At 34.7% G+C, this 24,509-nt stretch overlaps 7 protein-coding genes across 9 annotated transcripts; 2 read left to right on the top strand and 5 right to left on the bottom strand.

Annotated features, from left to right (window-relative positions):
- The first annotated feature begins 180 nt into the window (after positions 1-180).
- On the top strand, positions 181-2,073 carry LOC108857927 (bidirectional sugar transporter SWEET8-like). Its single transcript, XM_018631935.2, has 6 exons — positions 181-329; positions 832-868; positions 978-1,200; positions 1,283-1,441; positions 1,543-1,671; positions 1,784-2,073. The coding sequence occupies exons 1-6, from the start codon at positions 290-292 to the stop codon at positions 1,916-1,918; spliced, it is 723 nt and encodes a 240-aa protein (XP_018487437.2). The 5' UTR covers positions 181-289; the 3' UTR covers positions 1,919-2,073.
- An 884-nt stretch (positions 2,074-2,957) lies between these two features.
- On the bottom strand, positions 2,958-6,337 carry LOC108856690 (GTP cyclohydrolase 1). 2 transcript variants are annotated; one of them, XM_018630553.2, is made up of 3 exons: positions 6,284-6,337; positions 4,360-4,563; positions 2,958-4,279 (listed from the first exon to the last, which is right to left on the bottom strand). In XM_018630553.2, exons 1-3 carry the CDS (start codon positions 6,294-6,296, stop codon positions 3,117-3,119), a joined length of 1,380 nt encoding a protein of 459 aa, XP_018486055.2. In that variant the 5' UTR covers positions 6,297-6,337; the 3' UTR covers positions 2,958-3,116. The 2 variants fall into 2 exon arrangements, with proteins under 2 accessions (XP_018486055.2, XP_018486054.2); XM_018630552.2 differs by lacking the exon at positions 6,284-6,337 and having other exon boundaries at positions 4,360-5,091.
- A 3,455-nt stretch (positions 6,338-9,792) lies between these two features.
- Positions 9,793-10,256, bottom strand: LOC108859693 (wound-induced basic protein). Its single transcript, XM_018633600.2, has 2 exons — positions 10,099-10,256; positions 9,793-9,953 (listed from the first exon to the last, which is right to left on the bottom strand). The coding sequence occupies exons 1-2, from the start codon at positions 10,164-10,166 to the stop codon at positions 9,884-9,886; spliced, it is 138 nt and encodes a 45-aa protein (XP_018489102.1). The 5' UTR covers positions 10,167-10,256; the 3' UTR covers positions 9,793-9,883.
- Positions 10,257-10,423: 167 nt separating this feature from the next.
- On the bottom strand, positions 10,424-12,971 carry LOC108856534 (FHA domain-containing protein FHA2). 2 transcript variants are annotated; one of them, XM_018630360.2, is made up of 3 exons: positions 12,250-12,962; positions 12,011-12,168; positions 10,424-10,786 (listed from the first exon to the last, which is right to left on the bottom strand). In XM_018630360.2, the coding sequence occupies exons 1-3, from the start codon at positions 12,821-12,823 to the stop codon at positions 10,577-10,579; spliced, it is 942 nt and encodes a 313-aa protein (XP_018485862.2). In that variant the 5' UTR covers positions 12,824-12,962; the 3' UTR covers positions 10,424-10,576. The 2 variants fall into 2 exon arrangements, with proteins under 2 accessions (XP_018485862.2, XP_018485864.2); XM_018630362.2 differs by having other exon boundaries at positions 10,574-10,803; positions 12,093-12,168; positions 12,250-12,971.
- A 781-nt stretch (positions 12,972-13,752) lies between these two features.
- LOC108835666 (uncharacterized) lies at positions 13,753-16,467 on the top strand. The gene is made up of 2 exons (XM_018608893.2): positions 13,753-14,362; positions 14,909-16,467. The coding sequence occupies exons 1-2, from the start codon at positions 14,100-14,102 to the stop codon at positions 16,317-16,319; spliced, it is 1,674 nt and encodes a 557-aa protein (XP_018464395.1). The 5' UTR covers positions 13,753-14,099; the 3' UTR covers positions 16,320-16,467.
- Positions 16,468-18,858: 2,391 nt separating this feature from the next.
- LOC108856162 (uncharacterized) lies at positions 18,859-20,490 on the bottom strand. The gene is made up of 6 exons (XM_018629900.2): positions 20,263-20,490; positions 19,827-20,076; positions 19,676-19,736; positions 19,510-19,583; positions 19,188-19,431; positions 18,859-19,084 (listed from the first exon to the last, which is right to left on the bottom strand). Exons 2-5 carry the CDS (start codon positions 20,031-20,033, stop codon positions 19,213-19,215), a joined length of 561 nt encoding a protein of 186 aa, XP_018485402.1. The 5' UTR covers positions 20,034-20,076; positions 20,263-20,490; the 3' UTR covers positions 18,859-19,084; positions 19,188-19,212.
- A 228-nt stretch (positions 20,491-20,718) lies between these two features.
- Positions 20,719-23,164, bottom strand: LOC108856161 (RPM1-interacting protein 4). The gene is made up of 4 exons (XM_018629899.2): positions 22,880-23,164; positions 22,108-22,503; positions 21,025-21,213; positions 20,719-20,919 (listed from the first exon to the last, which is right to left on the bottom strand). The coding sequence occupies exons 1-4, from the start codon at positions 22,883-22,885 to the stop codon at positions 20,878-20,880; spliced, it is 633 nt and encodes a 210-aa protein (XP_018485401.2). The 5' UTR covers positions 22,886-23,164; the 3' UTR covers positions 20,719-20,877.
- Between the last annotated feature and the right edge of the window lie 1,345 nt (positions 23,165-24,509).

The raw sequence follows: 24,509 nt of genomic DNA, 5'->3' as shown, positions 1-24,509 counted from the left end.
GTTATCATAAATAAAATATAAATTATTAATTCTAATTATCTTATCCTATTTATATGATTTATTTTCTAATTTAAAAATTCAGATATTACCGAATATTTGGTATTTCCTATTACTGTTGGACTTAAGTTTATATGTTTGTTTATCAATTATTGAAACAAGTTTCTATTTTACCTGTCTGTCATCTATATAAGTTCCTTACACCCAAAATCTTTAAAAGTTCCCAGCTCTTCTCTCTTCATACACACGCAAAAAAAACCCAACTGCTTTCTCTCTGTCATTCACTGACTCGATGAACGCTAAAGCAGTCCGTACGATTATCGGAATAATTGGTACGATCGGCTTCTCCCTTTCGTAGAATCAACACGATTGTATCAACTGTGCGTATATTATTTATTTATACAGGGACGTCGAGTCAGTGTAGTTGTAATAGTAGTGTGAATCTGAAGCTATATATAGACTTTTTCGTGGAACTTTCATGATCGTTAATCCAGTGACGGACCTAAAAAAATGTTTTTTTAGTAATTACCGCCTACATATCATAATACTAAATTAAGAGAAAACAACGACATTACAAAAGTAATATTAATTAAACATGTTTCCTTAACCATAATATATATTGAATATGGATTATTGACATGTATTTATATGTTTGAGTTGAGCTTACTGTAATGTAATGGTGGATCTCTTGGTAAAGCGTCTCTATAATCAATGTTCATCTTTTTTAATCTCGATCATTCGGTTTACATATATACTTAAAATATAGAGAGAGTGAAATAGTTAGCACAATTCAGCGATGGCCGTTTACTGACAACTTTATCCGGCTTGATGCAGGCAATATTTTCTCCTTATCCGTCTCTCTCTCACACATGTAAATCTCTTTTCTTCTCTCTCTTTTCATTCACTGGTTTTCGAGGACTATGTTTTCACAGATATATAAAAGGATTATTATTGTTATTCACAAACATATGCATATACAGGCCAAAGTTTATACAAATTTACAAGGATAAATCAGTGGATGCGGATTTTCAACAACATCGTCATGTAGTGATGGTGGTAAAATGTAGCTTGTGGGTTTTGTATGGTCTCCCACTTGTTCAAAAGGATAGCATTCTCGTCACCACCAGTAATGGCGTCGGGCTTGTAATCGAAGTGATCTACTTGGTTGTATTTTTTATCTACTGTGACAAAGAATCAGAACGTGTAAGTTCCATCATTAATGCTTAAATCTCTTAATCATTATTGTATTAATCCCTAATGTTTATGTTGTTGTTGTTATCTTCAGAAAGATATTACAGGGTTATGTCTTATGGTTGAGATTGGTTTGCTCTTTTTTTTCTATGGGCAAACTCTCTTGTTCCTTGAGAACGTATCGGCAAGACGTAAACTAATCGGTGTTGTTTGCACCGTTTACACCACTATTATGCATGGTTTACTAGCCCTGGTATGAGCTCTCTTTTCTTCCTAATTGATAGATATATAAACTAATCAGTTATGAGTTTTGATTAACTTTTTTCTTGTTTTGTTCAATGTGTGAAACAATAGCAAACAAAGGTTGACGGGGAACAATTTCGCTGTATGTACCTACCGTTTTGGTTCTCATTTGTTAACTTCATCAACGCTGGAATTTGGATTGCTTATTCTGTGATTTACAAGATTGACGTCTACGTTCTTGTAAGTGCCTTCATTTTCTTTGGAAAAATGATTTTCTTATTATCGATTTTCCTTGAGAGATTTTGCTGTTGGTAACGTTTTTTTTCCTTTTTTGGGTTTGTGTATGGGACAGGTAGTCAATGTTGTTGGAGCAGTGGCCTGTGCTATTCATTTAATAATCTTGTGTTGCTCAACAGTTCGACGCTTGTTACTACCCAAGTTACTACCCAAGAGAGTCGTACCAAGTTCCAGCTTCCCCGTTGTTTGAAGTTTCTGCAGCACTACATGCTTCTACATATATGCCCCGTAGTTTTTCTTTTCTTTTCTTTTCTATTTCGCTTGTTTCATCTAAATTTGGTTGGTTCTATTCATAGTCCGGATAAAACAATCGTCATGACCTCAAACTTTAAAAGAAATATATATTATACATAGACTCATCGCCTTAAATTTTTTGATATTTTTCTTATTAAGATTATTTTTACAAATGTTCAGTAACTTGATAACATTCCAAACCATCATTTTCTAAAACAAATTCCAGTAGTAGTACGTGGAATGGCTCACAAGATCTATTATTATGAAGAGAATGACACATCTAACATGATAGATAGAAGAACAATCAATAACCAAGAAATCAAATTACTTCCTTAGTTTTGAGACTTCAAAGTGATTATGATACCAAACAAAGAAAAGAAAACAAACAAACAAACAAACAAGTAAACCCACTCAAAATGGGGAGCTTGCATCTGCTTTCACGCAGCTGATTTTGTCTAGAAACTCAGCTCTTGCTGTACTATCATTGTGAGCCTAACCTTTTTTATGGTTTTAAGAAGAAAAAATAAACAATATAAAGATGCACAACAGCTTCTCTGACCTATAACATTGGCTTCCGTTAGATTTCTCACATCAGCGTTTGCTCTACCAACAACCATAAATGTTAGGTTCGCTGAAAGTAAAATATATAGAACTAACTTACAATGTGTGGTTATTTATCATCATTCCAGGTTTTAAGCAAAAAGAATATTCAAAACATAGACATAAAAAAGCACAATGAAAATATAATAAACAGCATTTCAACCAAAGCATCAGAGTTATCAAAATAGATAATATATACAAATGTATTATTGTAACATTAAAATTTTGAAGGACGTTTAACTGTAATTTTTATATTACAATTTAAAAATTATTTACAATTTAAGTTAACCTAAATATTTTGAATATTCAACCAAATTTATGATTTATTATATAATTTTTAAGTTACTAAGTTTATTCATAGTTTTCTAAACAGATTCCAATAGCAGTACGTAGAATGGCTCACAAGATCTATTATTATAAAGAGAATGGCAAACATGATAGATCGAACAAAAATCAATAACCAAGAAATCGAATTGCTTCCTTAGTTTTGAGACTTCAAAAGAGATTATGATACCAAACAAAACAAAAGACAATAAACAAACAAGTAAACCCACTCAAAATGGGGAGCTTGCATCTACCTTCAACGCAGCTGTTGCGTGGATCTTGTCTAGAAACTCAGCTCTTGCAGAACTATCATTCGAAAACTGACCCAAAACAGCAATAGTAGCAGTGCTGCTTCCAAACTTCTCAATCCCTCTAGAGACCATACAAGAATGTCCTGCTTCCGCTACAACGATCACATCCCCACCAACGAGAGGCGACAGCGTCTCAGCTATCTGACGAGTCATCCTCTCTTGCACTTGAAGCTTGAACCCGTAAAAGTGTACAATAGACTTCATGAGCGATGGCTTGTGGTTGTATCCTTCAGCGCAATAGTAGCCAATGTGAACAACTCCGTAGAAAGGAAGCAAATGATGCTCACACATTGACCAGAACGGTACGTTCAATTCACAGTACATCTTCTTGTTCTTCTTCTCTTTGACCTTGACACCGTTAACATTAACGCCGTTTAGCTTCATCTCAAAGTTAACGTTTTGGAAGTTCATCATCCATTTGAGGAATCTAGAAGGTGTAGCAATGAGTCCCTCCCTTGACGGATCTTCTCCTAATGACTTCAGAATCGAAACAACCGCAGAAACCATCTCAGGGTCTTCTTCTTCGGACGAGGTTTTAACGCTCGGACACCACTCTTTCATCACAGAGCCGTTGGTCCCACGCAAAGCTTGCGTCTTTACGCGTTTGAACTTCAAGAAACTCAAGAACTCACCCCAAAGACTCGACCCTTCATCCTCGAAAACACCAGACCCGGAGGAAACCATAAGCTTCACAAACCCATGGTGGCTTGAGTCAACCTCCAAGCAAGGGAAGTGAACGTGAGAGCACTGGAGAACAACAGCGACGCCAGACGGTTTAACCCAGTGCTGGAGAGCAGAGCATATATCATCAGCCAAACGCTGAGGCTCTTGGAGACGTTTGGCGAAGACATCAGCGACTCTAGAGAACTTGCTCAGCCCCAAAACGCGTTGCTCAGACGGGACGTAACCGACGTGGCACCTGACGTGGAAAGGAAGCAAGCAAGACTCGCAGTAAGAGTAATGATCGAGATCTCGAACCACAACGAGTCCTCCAACACCTCCCGCTTGCCCGACTCCTTCGTCCAAACCTGCTTCTGGAAACAGAGCACTCTGTACAAACTCCTTCACCTTTAGCTTATAACCTAAACAGAGAAGAAACAAATGACTTCAATCAATACTAACCTCTCTGTAGTGTGATGTGAATGTTAGTAAGTAACCTAACCTCTGGTGCCTTCACGAAGGGCCTTGGCGACACGGAAAGGAGTCTTTTTGATGCCTTCTCTGTTGACATCCTCGTGAAGACCTTGCAGGAGAAGCTTCACAGCGTCTTGGATGGCTATAGTCTCTGGTTGGTGCTCGAAAGCAGCGAGCTCGATGAAGCCATTTTTGATTCCAGTTTCAATCTCCAGACTCAAACACCCTTCATCTAATGCTCCCATTGAAGAAGAAGAACAGAGAAACAGAGAGCACCAACCGGATCCAATCGACAAGGAGACAGACAATTAGATGAATCAGCAAATCATGTAAAGGGACGAAAGTTGAGATTTTTAGCAGATGCCCCCAGTAAAATTCAACAACACGAAGAATCGTGTTTGGATCGATGGGAGGATAATACGCGGGTGGGAAGAAACGATGGGTTGCCGTTGATCCAGTTATTATGTGGATTCGCAATTATCGATTTTTTTTTTTTAAAAAGATAGTTTCATGATATTATTATTTAACTTCTCACGTATTCGGAAGCGTAAATAAGAGCATCTTGGACAAAACAAAAAGGAAGTTAATTTTGATAAAAATATCTTGTTCTGTCCTCCGAGATTCTCTGTCTGATCATTCCATTTTTTAAAACTCTTTCACCTAACTCCGGTTTTGTCCTAATTTTATTTTACCATGTTTCTTTTACTTATAGTTAACTGTTTTTGTTTAAGTTTTTTTTTCACATAGTGGATTCTAAATAATTAAATTATCCTGAAATTGAGTATGTATTTTCCTATAACTGGATTTCCTTATGAATCAGATCTCATATTTCAATGTTTTTTCATTAGTATTACTGTAATATTTTCGGTAAAATTATATCTAAAGTGTTTTTAATTTTACTCAACTTTTTAGATCTAAAATAGAATTTAGAGTAAAAGAATTCCAACATATTTATGTTTTTATTTTATAATAAAATAGAAAATAGATTTACTATATAAATATTTTAAATCTTTTATTTTTGTTCATCATTCTATTTCTAACTAATCTGTCACTAGAAAATAATCTAACTCTATTATAAAATTAGTTTATTTTCAAAAAAAATGAACCATTGAAAACTGTCTAAATGATCGTATACTTATTTTTATTTTAATATATCTTTTTCTGTCCTCCAAGATTTTTCTCTGATCATTCTCTTTTTTTCAAAATCTTTCACTTAACTCCTGTTTTCTTTTTTTTTTTTTGAAAAAGAACTCCTGTTTTCTCCTAATTTTATTTTAACATATTTTTTACTTATAGTTAATTGTTTTTTCCTCACCTAGTAGGGTTCTAGTAATTAGAATATCCTGAAATTGGGTCTGTATTTTCATATAACCTGATCTGGTTTCCTTTCGAATCAGATCTTACATTATGTTTTTAATGTTTTTTTCATTAGTATTACTATGACATTTTTCGGTAAACTTACACCTAGTTGATCTAAATGATCGTACACCTAAATATATTGGGTACGTCATACTATCCACTTCATAGCAACAACAGTCATACCAGAATAGTTATAAAAAGCGAAACAAAAAGGGATAGATGCAGCATGATAAAAGCAATACCAGTCAAAATGAAAAGTGTCTCTATCGGAGAAAGGCGAATAAAATCCGAATATGCGCTATTGCTATAAATAGGCAGTATTGTAGTAATATGATCTGATTAGGTTGGGCGTCTAAATCGGAAAACTATCTAGACTCGAATGATTAGCAAAATAAGCATTCAAAAGTGATACATGTCTGAAAATAAATCTATGATATTATAGTTAAAATTTACAAGAACTAAAAAATAGTTTTCAAAAAGAAAAACAAAAAACAAAGTAACCCGAATCCACAAAATAAATGTTGGTTAATGATCAAATGTATAAGAGAAGAGGGTTTGTTATGAAATGAAGTCAAGCATGAGCGAGGAAGTACCTGAGGTATCCATGGGAGAAGAAAGGATGATTGACTAGTGACTTCACAATTATGTTCCTTGGATTTGATATATATATATATATATATATATAGTGAAAGTATTTATTATTTAAATGACATATAAAGAAATTTTACCGAACATATAAAGAAAGGAAGAAGATTTGATTTCGTTGAGATCCTCCTTATAGTATAGAGACAAAGTCGTGTTTAATTAATAATATCATTGTACACGTATACCTATTTCCTGTAAGAGTTCTTCCTATAATAAGAAAAGTATTGTCTATTTGACAAGAATGCATATGTATAGTGTGTTTTATCATTTATGACAAGTTTCATTTACGCATCCCTGTTTAAAAAAAAGTTTCATGTATCCACAAACTTATATATAAAAAGTTCAATATTTGGTTTTCATTAAATATAATTAAGAAAGTTCATACTTCTTTTTTTTTTGAAAATGAAGTTCATACTTCATAATATGGAAAGTCACAACGTGGACAAGTCCATTAATGGTATGAAACCTTTTTGTATTCAAGTGCAAAATATGAGCGATCTTTTTCTTTTATCAACTGGTAGATTAATAACAATGCTCATCGTTATTGTTATCGACTGGTAGATTAATAACAATGGTAGATTTATCAACTGGTAGATTAAGTTGAAAAAAATAACAATACTCATCGTCAGTAAGTGATCGAGCCGTCCAAAAAAACCAAGAGAGAGGAAAGAGAAGTAATTTTTTCTCCTTGGGCTCACCATCTCCACTGATTATACCTTGGTTTCTTGTTCAAAAAGGCCGGCGGCAGTCTCAGCTGTCGATCTCCTCCCCTGTTAGTCGTAGTTCAGGGTACACTACATGAAGACAGTCCATGTCTTTAAAACCACGCTGGGAGAGATTTTCACATGTTTTTGAGAAGTTATATGGCTTCTCCTGGTCGTATACAAGCTCTGAGCTGCCCTCATGCGTGTGTGAGCTCTCCCGAGAAGCTTCTGGTTTTGGTTTCAATGAAGTCTACCTCAGCCTGCAACGGAGTGGATTGTCTGCCCCTCCGTCGTCGGCCGAGAGACTCCTCCTATTTTAGACTCTGCGTAGCCTTCTCCTCGTCACCATTTCTTGTACCTGGAAGCATTTGATAAGGAACTTTTGCTGAACCCTTGTTGCTTTACCGATAGATCAAAATGTCGTTCTTTTGACCAATCTTGTAATCTAAATTATATGTTTAGGGGTTGTTTTTTTGGCCTTTCATCTGAATGGCTTAGTTGCAAATGAGATTGCAATTCCTTGTAATCAAACGTTCATTACCATATTAATGATATTTGCATTCTTAGCCAAAAAAAAGAACTGGTAGATTAATTAAAGATTCAGCAAAGTTACAAATACAATGCCCCCGGTTAGATTAACGATTCAGCAAAGTTACAACGCCCTAGAATCTAAACCAAAACCCGAATGTAATCTGAGAAACAAAGACACACATTTTTAAAAAAGTTTTCATTACTTTTATTGTTTGTATTTATTACATTATTATTTGATCATATTGTGATGAATCAGGTTCAACTAACTATAATTATTGTGGAACAACTATTTAAACAACTCCACAAACAACAAACCCTTTCACTCATATACCAAAAAAAGAACATTTCACATGCACATATCTATAGTTATTAGGAACCTTCACTTCATTTCTATATACTCTCTCTATAATAATATTTAAATAAAAATTTATTTCCATATTTATTGTCAAATATAAATTACTATTTTTTTCTATACCTAGTGAGAAGAAATACTATTATTTATATTTAAAATAAGAAAATGACAATATTATGTTAGAGGCATGGATTTAAATAGATTCCACCTCAATATAATCTTAGTTATGGATGGTGTACGAAAAACATTTAACTATTAGGCCAAGATCTTTCCACAATAGTTCTTATTGTTTGAGAATATAAATAAGGAACACCAAGAAATGCATTTTGGACATAATTTTAAGTATGATCAGATATATTCTAGTGACATGTTCTTCCTGCAACAATGTTCGCTGATTTTGTTTGAAACACAAAACCCAAAAACATACTTGTATCGGTGGTCAAAATCTAGCTGTTTCGAAATAACATGTGTTCTGTATTCGTATCTTTTTTTTCTTTTTCTGTTTCGGTGCTGCACCAACTTGTTGAGAACTTTGATTGTTTGTTTGACAACATGTAGAGCTGATTAAAATGTATATTATCTTTTCCTTAATTATTGATTGGATCGGAATACTATATAGATCGTTAACGAAGATCACATACAGAGAAAACAAAGATGATGACATTGATAAGTTTTGAAAGGAATCAAAGTAAAAAATGCATTCCCGCTCAACAACCAAAATTTGTATTTTCGTCTATATAAATTAGGTGGAAGAGTTTAAAATGAGAAAGTAGTGTTACCTGTCTTTTTCAAAAAAAAAAAGTAGTGTTACCTACCACACATCAGAATATTGTTGGAAAAGTGTATCATTGTGTATACTATACGATGATGATTTTCATGGGAGATTATCACTGTTTCACTTGGAGCTCAAGATAGTGGGACTTTTCTTAAACATTAACCGGCCACGTGTCTAACTAAACTCGATATCGCGCTCGAGATTCGCGTAGGAAGAGACAAGAAAGACGAACGTCTCCACGTCAACTTCAGCAGAAGTACACCTCAGATGCATGTTTCACGTGTTACACGTCGTAGTCTGAGATTGTGGGGGTTAATAAAGTTTTCTTAAACCTTTTCCCTAACTAATAATAGATCAATCATATACGTGTAACCGAGCCCACCCATGTCCACTATCGTCACCGGGTGGGCACAAAGTGCAGGATGATCAGAGCAGAGCATTTAAAGAGGTTACTTACGGCGTAGGTTTTGGGTTTGAGCTTCAGTGAAGACCCACAAGATTTTTAGCCATGTAGCCCAAATAATATTGAGCCGGATCAACAAGTTATTTGCCATAAAGCCCAACATAAAGAAGACAGGTGGTATTGAAGTTGGAAACAAACACAAACTTGTGTAAAAATTGCAATGGACTTAGGACTTAACTCATTGGATTCAATCTTTATCTACTGAAGCAATAATTCCACAACTTCTGGATCAAATGAGTTCACGTGGAGACGAAGCAAGGTGAAGGTAGAAGTGACTGTTGGGTTATCAAAGGTAAGCACCTCTTTCTAGTTGGCTTCAGAATTACGTTACCGGGAACAGATAAGTCATTGGAGGATACATTGGAGGAACACAGCTTCTATTTCAAGAAGGGAAGGAATATGTGTTAATCATTCTTGTCACTATGAGCAAGTAACAGACGAAAATAAAAAGTTCCAGAAAAGACAGAGAAGCATCAGGAGTACCAAGAACAAAATCAACACTGAACCTCTAGTTATGTAATACTTATTCTGTGGAAGTTATAGAAATTAATTTTAGAATCCATCAATGAACTGCGAATTTTTTTCTCAAGGTGAATTGGACATCTTTAATTTGACATATAAGAAACTGGATATGATCAAAAGCTAATTAAGTAAAGATGAAGAATTCAAACTGAAAATGTTTTTAGAACATAGAAACGTAACATCGAAACACAAGGACAAATCTTATTCATTCATCACAGGCTTGTTGTCGCTGGCTTTGGGCTTCTGTTCTCTTGGCTTGTCCTCGCCTCTCCTAGTTTACATACAAAAACACACGATGAAGTCAATAAGGTATAAATTGACATAGCTAACATTTAACATCTTCTAACCTAGAAACAAAAATTGGCTCATCATCACATTCTTTTTGGATCAGACAAAGAGACAAAAAGTGTTTGTACCTTTTGTCGGTAGAGAACTTGGAGCTCAGGAAAGATCTGAAGAGAACGGAGTTGACATCGTAAATCATCTTTTCGATCAAATCTCTGGTAACTTCCCAACTCAGATTGGCTGCAAATAGAAATGACGGTAACCCTAGAGTTCCCACGTTCAACCATTTTATATTGTCGGCTCACCTTGACCATCTTCTTGATGGGCCTAGTTTGGGCCATTTTATTTCATTTTATTTATGGGCCTATTCTGGCCCAAACACCTTTTTCCATTTAAAATAGCATTAATTTTTTTTTTTGATAGGATTAGTTTTGTGGCCGTTTTAACTCTTAAATGTCAAAGATAACGTAATCAACGATATGATAGAAAAGCTTAAGGCAACCCCGTTTGTACACTCAGTTCGTGGGAGAAATCAAAAGATATTTAATAACAATAATCCACCGCATAGCAGAACAGAAACAAGCACAATCATGTTGGTGATTACAGTGTTCATGAGAGTAGGGAGACAAGGGATACAAATTCTAGCGTAACTCTTCCTTTGGATCTAGTGTTGATTACGAAATGTTCCGGGTATTTTCTCAGCAGCATCAGCAAACCGTACCACGGTTTACCGTTTGCTTCAGGGATTGCCCAGTCTTCTTGTGCCAGATACCTTCTTACTCGACTGTGATGCCATATGTTTCCATACTTCTTTAATATCTGTCACAAACAGACCAAGCAACCATTATATTGAATCACAAAGATAATTGGTTTATGAAACAGGATGAAACACTTCAACGGGCTATGTGGACCAACTTGTCGATTAAGTAATATACTAGATCTTGACCCGTGCGACCGCACGGGTATTAATTTTCTGTTTTAATTTTTATTTATTTATACTAAATGATGTATTTGTAATACTTGATCGTTTTATATTGACTACGTTAGGGATGTGTATTTGGATACCCACTGATTCCGTTAAAATCCATTTGAGTTTGAGTATCTAGAGTTTAAAGATTTCAGCAACATTCAAATATTTATAAATTTTGGTTTCGGTTTGATTCGGATATTTCCGGGTTCGGTTCGAATACAAATAACCCGTTTGAATTATTTTAAAATTTTCAAAATTTATATATATTTTAAATTTCTCAAAACATATAAATTTGAGTAATGTAAGCCAAAATATCTAAATTAAAAATTAAAAAACAGGTTGAACTTCAATATTTGGATGAAGAATAAATATATATGTTAAATATTTTTGGTGTTTGATTATTGTTTATCTACTTTATATGTTTACTTTTGACTATTTTTTATATTTTCAAATAGTTTAGACAACTTTAAGTTGACAAAAAATAACAACTTTAAAATATCATTAATTGTTGAAGAATAAAAAGACAAAATACATTAATCTAACTAAAAAGACAAACATTAAAATAGGAAAGAAAAAAAAAACACATTAATCTAACTGAAAAAGACAAACATTAAAATAGGAAAGAAAAAGAAACACATTAATATAACTAAAAAAGACAAGCATTAAAATAGGGAACTCAATTTAATTCTCAGTGGCATAGAAGTGTAGTTAAATTTGAAAACTAAGGGTATTTTTATATGTGTACTTCTGTTTTAATAAGATAGATGTATACTTTCTAAGGGTCGTACAAAAGTTCGTTATGCCGTTAAGTTGGAAAACAGGTAAGAACCTAGACCCACAAATCTACATGGAGACCATACAAGCATAGCTTCAACGGATTAATGCAGCTACTAATATAGCCAGACCGATTCGAAGCTAGCATTTCTAAGGATAGATATTCCAATGAACTTGTACACGTTGTTATAGACCTAATAACATGAAAGAAAATTGGTGTTTTCCGACAGTAGAAAAATTCGTGCTAGGTTCTGTACGAAAACAAGGCAGGAAAAATAATAAGTAGAAAGAAAACTAACCACCGAGTGAAGTTTCTCCATAGGCATCCAATCTCCAGGACCGCACAAATCAGAGAGCACAGTGGCAACAGATGACACAACATCCTTCTCCTCCAGCTGCAAAACTTGCAGATCATCAGCTTCACGATCTATCTTTGTTCTCCCTTCTCTCTTCTTCTCTGCACACATTAAGCAGATACAACATCATGGCGTCACTATCAACCAAAAGCATCATCTAATCAGTAAAGATTTGGTTATACCAGTGGAAGCATATTCATCATGTCCATCTCTCCTAGCTTTCTTCCCACTCCCCCTAACATCCTCCTCCTCTTCATCATCCTCCTCATAAAACTCTCTACTCCTCCCACTCTTCTTACCCGACCCGGAACCCCCACCCGAATGATAACTCTGGTACGGAACAACCCCACCGGAGACATGATGATGCCTAGGACCCAACGGCCCACCCAAAATACTCCGAACCGGCAACAGGAAGTAAAACTCCTTATCCCCAATCTGCAACAGATCCTGCGAGTCGAGCTTGACGTTAGGGTTCCCTGGGAGATGCAGCACGCCCTCGACGAAGCACCCGTTCTTCCCGAGGACCTCGAGGGAGAACCTCCGCCGCGTGAAGTCGTAGAATATCCGGGCGTGGTTGCGGGAGATGTTCATCCCGCCGCCGAGGGAGGAGAGATCGACGTCGACGGTCGATTTCTTGGAGTTGCGCCCGAGCATGATGGAGTAGGACTGCATGTAGTACTCGAAATCCTCGCCTTGGAGCTTCGCGAACCCGACCTCTACGTCGCTGCCTCCTCCTCCTCCTACGGCGGAAGCCATGGCCTTGTGAAAGTCTCCGGTGATTTTGATTCGATTCGAGCGACGGAGGGATCGAGAGAGAGAGGGACGGGAGTGTCGAATTTAGGGTTTGCGAATCGTGTGATAGTGTTCTGAAACTGGGAGTGATCTGTTTGGGGAAATGGTTTAGCTTATCCAGCGTCCAGGTTAGCGTAAAAGCTTCTTTAGGCTAAATGACTATTATACCCTTGAGTTATGGGCCTTATGGCTCTGTTAATAAACTGTGTTTAAACATTGTAATGGGCCTTAGTGCTCCGTTAAGTTCAAGTTATAAGTTTTTTGATAGAAAAAGTATTTTTTTTTAATTTCTCGCTAATTATAGAAAATCCAGAAGTCCTAGAGAAAGCGATTTATTAATGCAAATTACAGAAAAAAACGTAAAAGAGATCTTTAACATGATGCAAATACATCTAATCAGAAGATCTTCTTATGACGGCTCGAATGATGCAGTTAAACGTAGATCATCATAAAACAAGTAGTATTACCGGTTGTCGAATCGTCTATATAATCTTTTCATAATTTTAATATTATAATAAATCATTATTAAAAAATTTGAAGTTGGAATAAGTTGTAATTTACAAAAAAAGCTAATCATAACAAAAGTTGTAAGTTTTAGTTGTGAATTTACAAAAAAAAAGGCTAATCATAAAAAAGAATTACAAATAGTTTGTAATATTAAGTTGGTCTTGTTTATATGTAAGTTGTGAAACCAACTACTTGTGTATAAAAATTGGCTAATCATAATAAGCAAAAGGTTCATCCATGTTCACCACATGGAACAAGATCCTCCAAGACACAACCTGTCACACTAGACTTTTCCTCTGTTTGCTTCTTCTTACAAAGTGCACACTTGAACCCCAAAAAAAACAAAACATTTTTCCAATATTTTATACATGTCTAAATAGAAAGAAAAATAAAAATATAAAAAAGTAAGAAGAGAACAAGTCCAGCTTAAAGAAGCTCATCTCTTTACTCATTTCACGATTCTCCCGTCTCGTGTGTTCTCTCTCACACTTGTTCTTTCGAGTTTCCTTCTCTTCTCTTCTTTGGTCTTTCACCAAAAGACCAAAAGTTGATGTTTTTACAGCCTAAACAGAGACAGCCACATACATGTGTTATGTCCCCATAATCCCATTATTACTACTAACTCATCACTAGTTCACACTTCTCTCCTAAAATTTCAATCTTTTTCCAGATCCAACACAAACCCATCTCAGACAGATAGAGAGAATCAAGAGCTAAGAGATAGAGAGAGGGAATGGGAGTGATATTGGACTCTTGGTGCTTCTGCAAAGGAGTAAGCAAAAGCGAGAAGATGAAAGGTTCAATTTTCTCCGGCAAAGCCCCGGCGATGGCTCGAATCTCTGTCTCCGGACCAAACGGTGTTACTTCCGGAACAGGATTCCTCATTCACCGGAATCTCCTCCTCACCACTCACCTCAATCTCCCTTCCGTCTCCGCCACCGAAACCGCCGAGGTCCGCCTCCAGAACGGCGTCGCCGCCGCTCTCTTCCCTCACAGGTCCCCACATAACTCTCTCTTTCTCCTGTATTGTCGGTTGAAACTTTTTTAAACCAATGCGATTATAAAAAATGGGCTCTAATTTCATAATTTTGAAATAAAGGTGAAACCTTTATACTGTTTAGTTATGTTTATATGATAATGATTCTTGATCTAATATCTAAATTTAGTAACTTTTAGCTTCACCTTGTGGTTAATTATTGAATAATCCTTGCAAGTTTCTCTTCATTTGTTCATTGTTTGTCTAAAAATGCAATTTCTTATTTTGAAATAAAGGTGAAACCTTTATACTGTAAATTATGTTTCATATGATAAGGATTCTTGATCTGTTATCTAATTATAGTAAGTTTTAACTTCACCTTGTAACCAATTAACCTTGCAAGTTTCTCTGCATTTGTTCATTGATTATATAAAAAATGCAATTCATATTTTGAAATAAAGGTGAAACCTTTATACTGTAATTATGTTTATATTATACTGATTCTTGATATATTATCTATATATAGTAAGTTTGGCCAATGGTTTTATTTGGTGGCTCACTTGCAGGTTTTTCATCACAAGTTCTGTTATTGATCTCACCATAGTTGGTGTGGACCTTGTTGATGGTGGGGACTCAAATTCTCAGAGTCAAACCCAACAACAGCCACATTACCTGAAGACATGTTCTAAGCCAAACCTGGAGTTGGGAAGTGTAGTGTACCTTTTAGGGTACGCTGCTCAGAACGAGCTCACGATTGGTGAAGGGAAGTTAGTGGTAGCTACAGACAGTCTCATCAAACTATCTACCGATGAAATGATATGGAGTCCTGGATCAGCTGGGTTTGATGTTCAAGGGAATCTCGCATTCATGATATGCGATCCGAGGAAGCTAGCCACATCACCAGCCTCGACGTCCACATCTTCTTCTTCATCGTTGAAGAAAGATAATAGCAAGACGCTGATGATGATGCAGTTTGGTATACCTATGCCTGTGATATGTGACTGGCTAAATCAGCACTGGGAAGGTAGTTTGGATGAACATACGAGTAAGCCTAAGTTGCCTCTCATCAGGTTAATGTCTTCTGGTCAGAAGAGTGAGCGTTCTTGTGCTTCGTTCACCATGCGTCCTGTCTTCAAGCCGACAGACTCTGCTGATGCTGGAACACCATCTTCATCTAACGCTAGAGATCAAACTCAAACTCATCAAGGCTCAGAGAAGGAAGGAGAAGAAGAAGAAACTTCAAAGAACAATCCACAGACTCATGCACAGGGCATCCCAACCCCTGAGATATATGAATCGCCAAAGCTGACTTCAAGCCCTTTAAGAAAGGAGTCTGGTGGTCAAGTCCATCTTTTGGATATCAACTTCCCGCCACGTGTACCTAAAGTCCCAACCTTTCTCCCTCAGCTCAACTACCCACAGAGTAATCATGTTGTGGTGGAAGAGGAGGCTGAGATTGCATCCGAGGGATCAGACGCGCAGATTGCTTCAACAGGCTCGGTGAACGGGGCTCTCAGTGAGGTCATCTCGAGCTCACCGCCACCAGAGGCTCACTATGTTTACAACAACCATGGATACAGCAGCGAGGAGGAGACAATGTACTCTGCAGAAACAGCAGAGAGCCGAAACTATCCAACACCTCCAGCGAAAAGCAAGTTTCATCATCATCATCATGATGAGAGAATTGGAAGGAGCCAGAGCTGTGTGAGCTCCTCCAGCAGATGGGGAACGCCTCAGAAGAGTCTGAGCGGTAGAAGAGCAATGCTGGAGAAACAGAGAAGCTTCGTCCATGGGAATAAGATGTTGCATTCACAAGGAGGAGCAACCTCGCAGCAGAGGAGTAATGACTATTACAGCCCAACGGTGTCATCAATCATGAAGAAAAGGATTAATAATAATAGTTCAGAGAAACCGGTTTTTAAACCGGTACCTAGACCTAGAGCTGCTAGTCCTTCTTCCCAGAGATGGATGTTCTGAGCCAAAACATCATCATAAGAAAAAGAGAGAGACATCTCTGTTTAAAATTTTGATGTCTTGCAATTTCTTGTACTACTAATTTGATTTCAAACTCTTGTGCAGACATATTGAAGAGACGTTACAAATAGAAAACATACAATCTTGCATTCTTTTTCTACTAGTTCAAAAAAAAAAGCTTTTTGTTTTTGCTATCAGATCGATCATAAGGCTGCTTGTGTCCTCAAGTCCATGGAAGAACAATCCAACGAGAATGTCCCCAAATAAATATCACTATTCACTAACGGCTATGCTAGGAAATCAACAAACAAGGCCATGATTTAACGATGTGTTCTTTGAGCTACACAGTCAAATGATTTCATGAGAATGCCACCTTAAGAACAAACTTATCAACATATAGATTAAAACTGTGAACCAAAGGAGCAATATGGATATGCCATTCACTGCCTTCTAGCTCTTACTATTAATTAGCTTATACTGAAAACATCTATCCTATTAAAAGTGAAGTACAAATGGAAAATAACCCTTGATTTGTCTTAGTATTTACCAACTTTTGCCATTCCCTTTAATAATAACTATCCAATTAAAATTATCATTAATTATCTATCTACCTAAATATTCTCTAACCATATAAGAAATGAATTTTTTCAGCAAAAAAAAAGACTTTAAATATGGTAAACGTGAATCGCTTTTGACTAACCATAATTATTTATAATTTTTAAACAGTTTTATCAATTAAAAATATATAAAAGAAATAATATCAATTATTAAATATTTTAAAGTTACAAAACAGCATAATATACTAATAATACATTTAACTATATATCAATTTAAATATTTGTAAGGTGATCACCTATTTAATTTATTTTAATTTTGTCTCAGAACATCATAATATATTAATAATATATTTAACTCAACATAATATATTTACCAGTGTTTTGAAAATCGGACCGGACATCCACTCGAAATTATAGTTGAATCAATGGTGGAACCGGTCCAACCAGTTTTTAAAAATGTGTGGGAATCTATGTATATTTTACCTATATTATTAAAACTAAGTACAAATTAGATTTGTTTGAACATATGTATAGTAGAATTAAAAATAAGTTTGTTTGGAAACATGGATAACAATTTTTTTTAAAAAAGTTTGTTTGAAAACATGGATAGCAAGTTAAAAAAAGTTTTATTTGGAAACATGGATAACGGTTTAAAAAGAAATGTTTGCTTAGAAACATGGATAGTTATTTTTTAAAATAGTTTTATTCAGAAATGTGGATAACATTTTCCAAAAGATGTTGGTTTAAAAACTCGATAGCAGTATATTAAAATGAATAGTAATTAGCTTATGTTACTAAGAATAATTGAAAGTTCATTATATTATCAGAAACTATCTATCTCACACTATTTTAAAATCCACGGGTCCATATAATTACTTAAAAACGTTTTTCTCTAAAATCATCACAAACAAAATTTAAACTTTATGTACATATTTCAAATCAAAATAATTATTTAAAATTTATTTATATCAAAAATTGATTCAAAATATACGTATATTCAAAATTTTATTTTAACTAAAATATTTTCCAATAACTATTATTAAAAAATGTTTTCAATATATATAAGAAAAATACAATACAAAGTTCATATACCAACTTAAATTCTGGCTTTTATTTTTCACATTACGTGTTAAAAGTATAATATATGTGATTATCTATATGATGCTACGTACAAAATACTATTAATTATATGATTACTTATATGACGATACATATAAAATACGATTAACTATATGATGGCACATATATGATGTATAATAGTGGCTGAGGATGGTTGTTCGGGTACCAATTCAGGTTCGATTCAGATCAATTTGAGTTTCGGGTTTCTGAGGTCAAAAATTCAAGTCTCATTCGAATATTTCTAAATTTTGGTCTGAGTTCGATTTTGATCTTTGAGGTTTAGTCCGGGTTCGGATAACCCATTTAATTATTTTTTAAGTTCATTAAATACTTTGATTTTCTCAAAATCTACAAACAAAATAATTTATTACATATAAAATCTAATAAAAAATGTTAGAATACCTAAACTTAACATATAAATTTGTTTGTTTTAAATATTTGGATCGAGAATCAATAATTTTTCAAGTATTTTGGTATTTTAAGTATACTTTAACTATTTTAGATATTTACTTTTGACTATTTGTATATATTTTCAAGTATTTAAACCAACTTTAAAATATCGTATTATGGATAAAATATATTTCAGATACATTCAGGTACCCGTAATACTTCGGTTTGGATTGGATTCGGTTTTGGTCCTCTAAATACCAATTTGAATAACTCGGATATTTAATCATGTTGGTTTGGGTTTGGTACTACTTGCTCGGATCGATTTCAATTCGGCTCTTCGGATTCAGATTTTTTTTGCCTAGCTCTGATATTGACATGAAAATAAATACCAACATATTTTTAAAAAATACACCCGCGCGGGCGCGCGGGTCAAAATCTAGTATATAATTATAAGGCGAGACGGTAATAGCACAGCGTATGTAGAATGTTTTCTTAAGATTCATTCAACCATGTATTTCAACAATAAAGAGTCGCTCACTGATGATAATACACACATCAAAAAGATGTCTTCATTGGTTCCTAAACGTTTCTCTCACTAAGCAGAACGATATTCACATTACAAAGGATAATTAACTCATGAACAAACATGTCTTGCGCTGTTCCCCCACACCAATCTTCTCAAGGGTAGGACCATTTTAAACCCTGCAAAGAAAGGGGAACATAGAAGAAAAAAAAACAGAACACTGAAGGATTGTTGTTGAAAAAATAAAGATCGAACCACAAGCAAAAGCAAGACTTTTCTTACTAGTGATGTTCTTGTGTATCATCATTCATCTGGTGGTTGGAAGGAAGACTCGAATGAGGTCTTTAGCAAGGACTCTTTTTCTACACGTAGGGCATTTAGCTTGAACAGATACAGCGAGCTTTATGCATTTTTTGCAGAAAATGTGACCACACTTTGTTGACACCTCTTCGGTAAATGGACACAGACAAATTGGGCAGTTAAACTTTGGTTCCTCGACAGGAGGAGCTACGGTCTTAGACTTTCTCTGAACAAGACCATTGACAAACTCATAAGCCTAAAGTTCTAACAGCAAAAGAACAAAACTAACAGAAATGCATTTTACCGGATTGTTAAGCTCAACATTAGCTTGATCAGATTGACGCTTTGTCCGGTTCTTGCTTAGTCTAGTGGTACCACCTGCACTCATAATACACTAACGAAAGTGAACAAAAGAAACACTTTTGAACACCAACAAGTGTTAACCGTTTTGAGTTATTAGAGTAACTCACCTGACTCTACATCAACCAACAAGGGTCCTCGCTGTGAGCCTCCGGACTTGTGTCTTTTAGCCTGAAACAAGAAGGAAACAGAATCAATTACACACATACATGTATTGTAAGAGTGGGGATAAAGAAGAAGAAGAAGAAGAAGAGAGCAGACTCGATCAAAAGCAGAAGCAGTTGATTCAACAACATCATCATCGTCATCTTCAATAGCATCAACATCGATTGTCGGTGGACCAGACACAATTGGAGGTTGTTGCCCAGTTCTTGGTTGTTCACTTTGTTGTGTCCCATTCACATTGTTCACCTGTGGTGACCTCCTCCTTGAGCTTCTAGTAACTACCCTATCACTCCGAGAACTCATATTTAAGACCACCTCAATTCGAGCCCTGAGCCCTTTCTCTTAGCTTCAATAACAAAAAAAAAGATCAAAGCTTTTGTCACATCCAGTAGAATTCAAGAGAGCATAATTCAAGAAACGGTTAAAGAAGAAACCCACAAGGAATTAAACACAAGCAACGAAACAGAATCAATTGGCAGATCCAGAAACAGAGAAGCACAAGATTGTTGGAGAAATTTGAAAAAGGTTGTACCTTTAATCTCCAAGTGGTAGAGACAGAGAGAAACGAAGGGTCTTTTTTACTTAGCACACTGAATCAGTGGTTTTGGATATGGGATATGAATGATAAACAGTACAGCCTTTTCGTATTTGGTTTTGCCTTCTCAGTTTAAAACCAACAAAAGAGAAAGGTTTGTACTTTTTACTCTTTTTTATTTACATGCAACCCCTTGTACATTTGTACTGTTATTGTTCCCAGTTTGACTCTTCTTTTAATTTGTTGGTACCGAATGAATCTTTAACTACGACTCAGACTTAGTTTACTAGATACCCCCATTTATGATTAAGGCCCGTTGGGCTTTTAGTGAGGTCAGTGTTATAATTTTACTGAAAAAAAGCCTTTTCCTTTGTGCAATGTATATTGAAGGTCAGCTGCACATTTATTTTTATGAGCAAATGTTTTGGTGTGAAACGATAATCAAAGACAAACTACACAAATACAATCCGTGAATTAAATAGTGATTTGCCTTAACGTTGTTAACAACAAAAATCACTCTTGTTACAAAATTAAAGAACACACAAGAAAATATATCCAATTAAATGAAATAGGGAAAATGTGGCGAGATGATAAGATATGTTACACTTGTCTTCAATACCTGCTTCCCTTTCGGCCCCATGGAAAGCAACAAAGCTGCGCCATCCCATATCACATTAAGACACATTATATATAGCAAAGTACGTAATCATATTAATTTGTATTATACAATAATCAGTTACATGATTGTGTTAGTAGTACCTTGGAGGAGCTTGGGGAGGGAGATTCATGTTGACCGTTTATGTGGCGGGATGGAGTGTTACCTGCTGATCCACCGTAGGATCTGGCATCTCGCCTCTCTTCTTTGACTTGGTCGAAAATGTGTGTGTAACTCATGTTCTGATCCCCTGAGCCCACTGATCCTGGAAATGGCGGAATCGCTGTCCCTCCCTAACATATATATAAGCCAAATCTATATTATTAAAAGAGAAATACTCTTTTAAAATAGCCCAAAGTTTTTGAAGTTATTTACAATAGCATGCCATTGAGAATTAAATTGAATTTCCTATTTTAATCTTTGTCTTTTTCAGTTAAATTAATGTTGTTTTGTTTCTTTCATAGTTTAATGTTTGTCTTTTTCAGTTAAATTAATATGTTTTTTATTTCATATTTTAATGTTTATCTTTTTCAGTTATATTAATGTATTTTGTTTTTTCTTTCAACAATTAATGCTATTTTAAAGTTGTCTTTTTTTGTCAATATAAAATTGTCTAAACTATTTGAAAATATAAAAAATAGTTAAAATAAACAAATAAAGTAGATAAACAATAATTAAAACACCAAAAATATTTAAAATATATATTTATTCTCCATTTAAATATTGAAATTCAACAAGTTTTTATTTTTTTAGTTTAAGTATTTTGGCTTGCATTACTCAAATTTATATGTTTTGAGAATTTTAAAGTATATATAAATTTTGAAAATTAAAAAAAAAATCAAACGGGTTATCCGTATCTGAACCGAACCCGTAAAGACCCGAATCAAATTCGGAAATCTCAAATCCAAATAGATTTTTAACCGAATCAGTGGGTATCTAAATACACATCCCTAACGTAGTTAATTTTAAATAATCAAATTAAAAATACATCATTTAGTATAAATAAATAAAAAAATAAAACAGAAAATTAATACCCGTGCGGTCGCACGGGTCAAAGATCTAGTAAGTCATTAATATCTCTGTATTGGATTAAAACGTGACCACATTGTATATCTAGATGTATTTTTAATATTTGTTATAATAATGTGTAAATGCAAGCAAACAATCAATACTATAGTATGCCATACCCTTCCGTTGTTGCCGCCTCTAACATTGGGTTTAGGCTGTGTCTTTGGTGGACGGGGAGGAGCTTGAGGCTGCCTCTGGTTTCCAGATCCGCCTCCGCCTCCATAACCTCCGTATAGTCCGCCTGTACCTCCGTAGAGCTGATCGGCAGGAGGAGCGCTGACTTTGTTTATCACGGTTTGTGGTGGTGGCGCTCTTGGCTTGCCCTCCTTAACCGGTTTTGGAATTATAGGAGTAGGTTGTTGAGGAGGAGGAGGTTTTGCTTGAGTTTTGATGTCAGAGTTCTCTAGAGATTCGTACAAGTCAGCTCGTTTGTTCGTCCTCGCGTTGTCGAAGACGGCTGTGAATGGTTGAGATTGGTTGTTCCAGTCCCCAAATTTTGGAACGTGCGCACGGTTCTGCGATCAAATCATATTCAAGGATGAGTACGTTTTCTGATAATTTGGTTGAAAAGAGTTTTTTAGATTTAACCTAACTCGGCAGATCAAACTTGATGTGCAAGAAACCAATATAAATGTGCTGCTAGCTTCCCATTACAATACTATAGAACAGCTAGAGTTCTGAAGAAAGATTAACTAATTACGAAAAGCAACTGATTGAACAAAAATCTGACGATCAGACAAATAATGACCGAGACAACTTCGAGCTGAAAAAAATCTGACAAGCTTTGATGGTTTCTTTAAACATGGTTTGATATGCAGATTTGAGATGGGAATCGAGAAAAAAAAAAGATAGAAACACATAAGCTTAGGTTTAAAGAGTTTTTCAACTTACTGCCATGTTACTCGATATACAGAGAGAAATGAAGAAAGGCTTCAATGACTATGTCCGAAACAGAGAGAGAATGAAGATAGACAAGAGGATGTATGAATATATAAAAAGGCGTTGACGATTCGTGTACTCTCTCTTGTTACTCTGTAAATTTTGAATGTCTCCGTTTCGTGTCTCACGGTCTACTGCGACTTCTTCAAAACCTTACGACATGACATGGCATTAACGGCGTCTCTCAACAAGCCACACGCGGCTTAATCTACTTAGGCGTCTCTTTTGGCTAGCTGTTCAACGGCAACATGGTTACAAAACTGCATTATTTGGTTATTCTAATATCTAATTAATTACCACATGACATATTATATTATACTAAATCATGTGTGTTTGTATTATCAGAGAAATTGTCTCTCCAAGTTGACGACGACTTAAACGACTATCTACTAATCCAACTTGTATATAACACCAAAACTAATATGTTTTTGACTTTATCAATCAGTCCATCATTATTTTATCTACTTGTCTTTTTTTATATTGCAACAGTAAATATATGTACATGTAGCACTAAGACCTGAACTGGTAGATGAATTGATTCACAGCTCATTGTTATTATTCCTCAGAGCCTTTTAATAAGTTTCTAGAATGACTCCTCTGTAGGTATACAGAAATTATGGTGTCCTGGAGAAATTCTTGTAACATTTATTGGTTCTTTACCCATCAGCAATATAACATTTAGTACCCACCAGACCGAATTCTTGTAACATTTCTGGTGATAAACCCACTACAAGAATAATGTGTCGCTTTTGTAAAGATAGATAATATACACCAAAATAATCCGTCTTAGTTTGTAATAATATACTAGATTTTGACCCGCGCTTCGAAAGCGCGGATATTATTTTTCACTTTTATAAAATATATTATTTGTTTGTAATTATTGAATTTATTTCTTTTAATATTTTCTTTTTAATAAATTCGACACATAGAGTGTTTCTGATAAACTATGTATTTCTCTAGTTTTGTTTTATTCGCTTTTCAATTATTTGGCTTATTGTTAAAATAAATGATTATAGACTTTGATCTCTGCACCTCTGCGGATGTATATTTTTAAAAATATGATATTTTTTTCATGTAATTATTAGGGTTTGGAAAATGAATCTGAGAAACAGAACTGATACCAATCCGTAAATATAGTACCAAACATGAACATAAATTGATTAAATATTCGAATTATTCAAAATTTTGTTAGTTAGAGAACCGAATCGGATCCGAACCGAAATATTCGTGTACCTGAATTTATCTAAAAATAGATTTATATACTTATATATTAATTATTTTTATATTTAACGTATATAAAACATCAAGAATGACAATTTTAAATTGGTTTAAAATACTTGAAAATATATATAGATAATCAAAAACAAATATCTGAAATAGTTAAAGTATACTCAAATCACCAAAAATACTTAAAATAATTATTGATTCCGTATCCAAAATTTTAAATCAACCCAATTGATATGTTAAGCTTAGGTATTCTGACATATGTTATTTAAATTTATAGGTAATATATTACTTTATTTATAGATTTTGAGAAATTTAAAATATATAGTGATTTAAAACTTTAAAAATAATTTAAATA

Source organism: Raphanus sativus, chromosome 5, assembly GCF_000801105.2.
Source record: "Raphanus sativus cultivar WK10039 chromosome 5, ASM80110v3, whole genome shotgun sequence".
Classification (NCBI taxonomy): Eukaryota; Viridiplantae; Streptophyta; class Magnoliopsida; order Brassicales; family Brassicaceae; genus Raphanus; species Raphanus sativus.
Note: the sequence above shows the minus strand (reverse complement) of the source record. Positions and strands in the feature narration are given on the sequence as shown.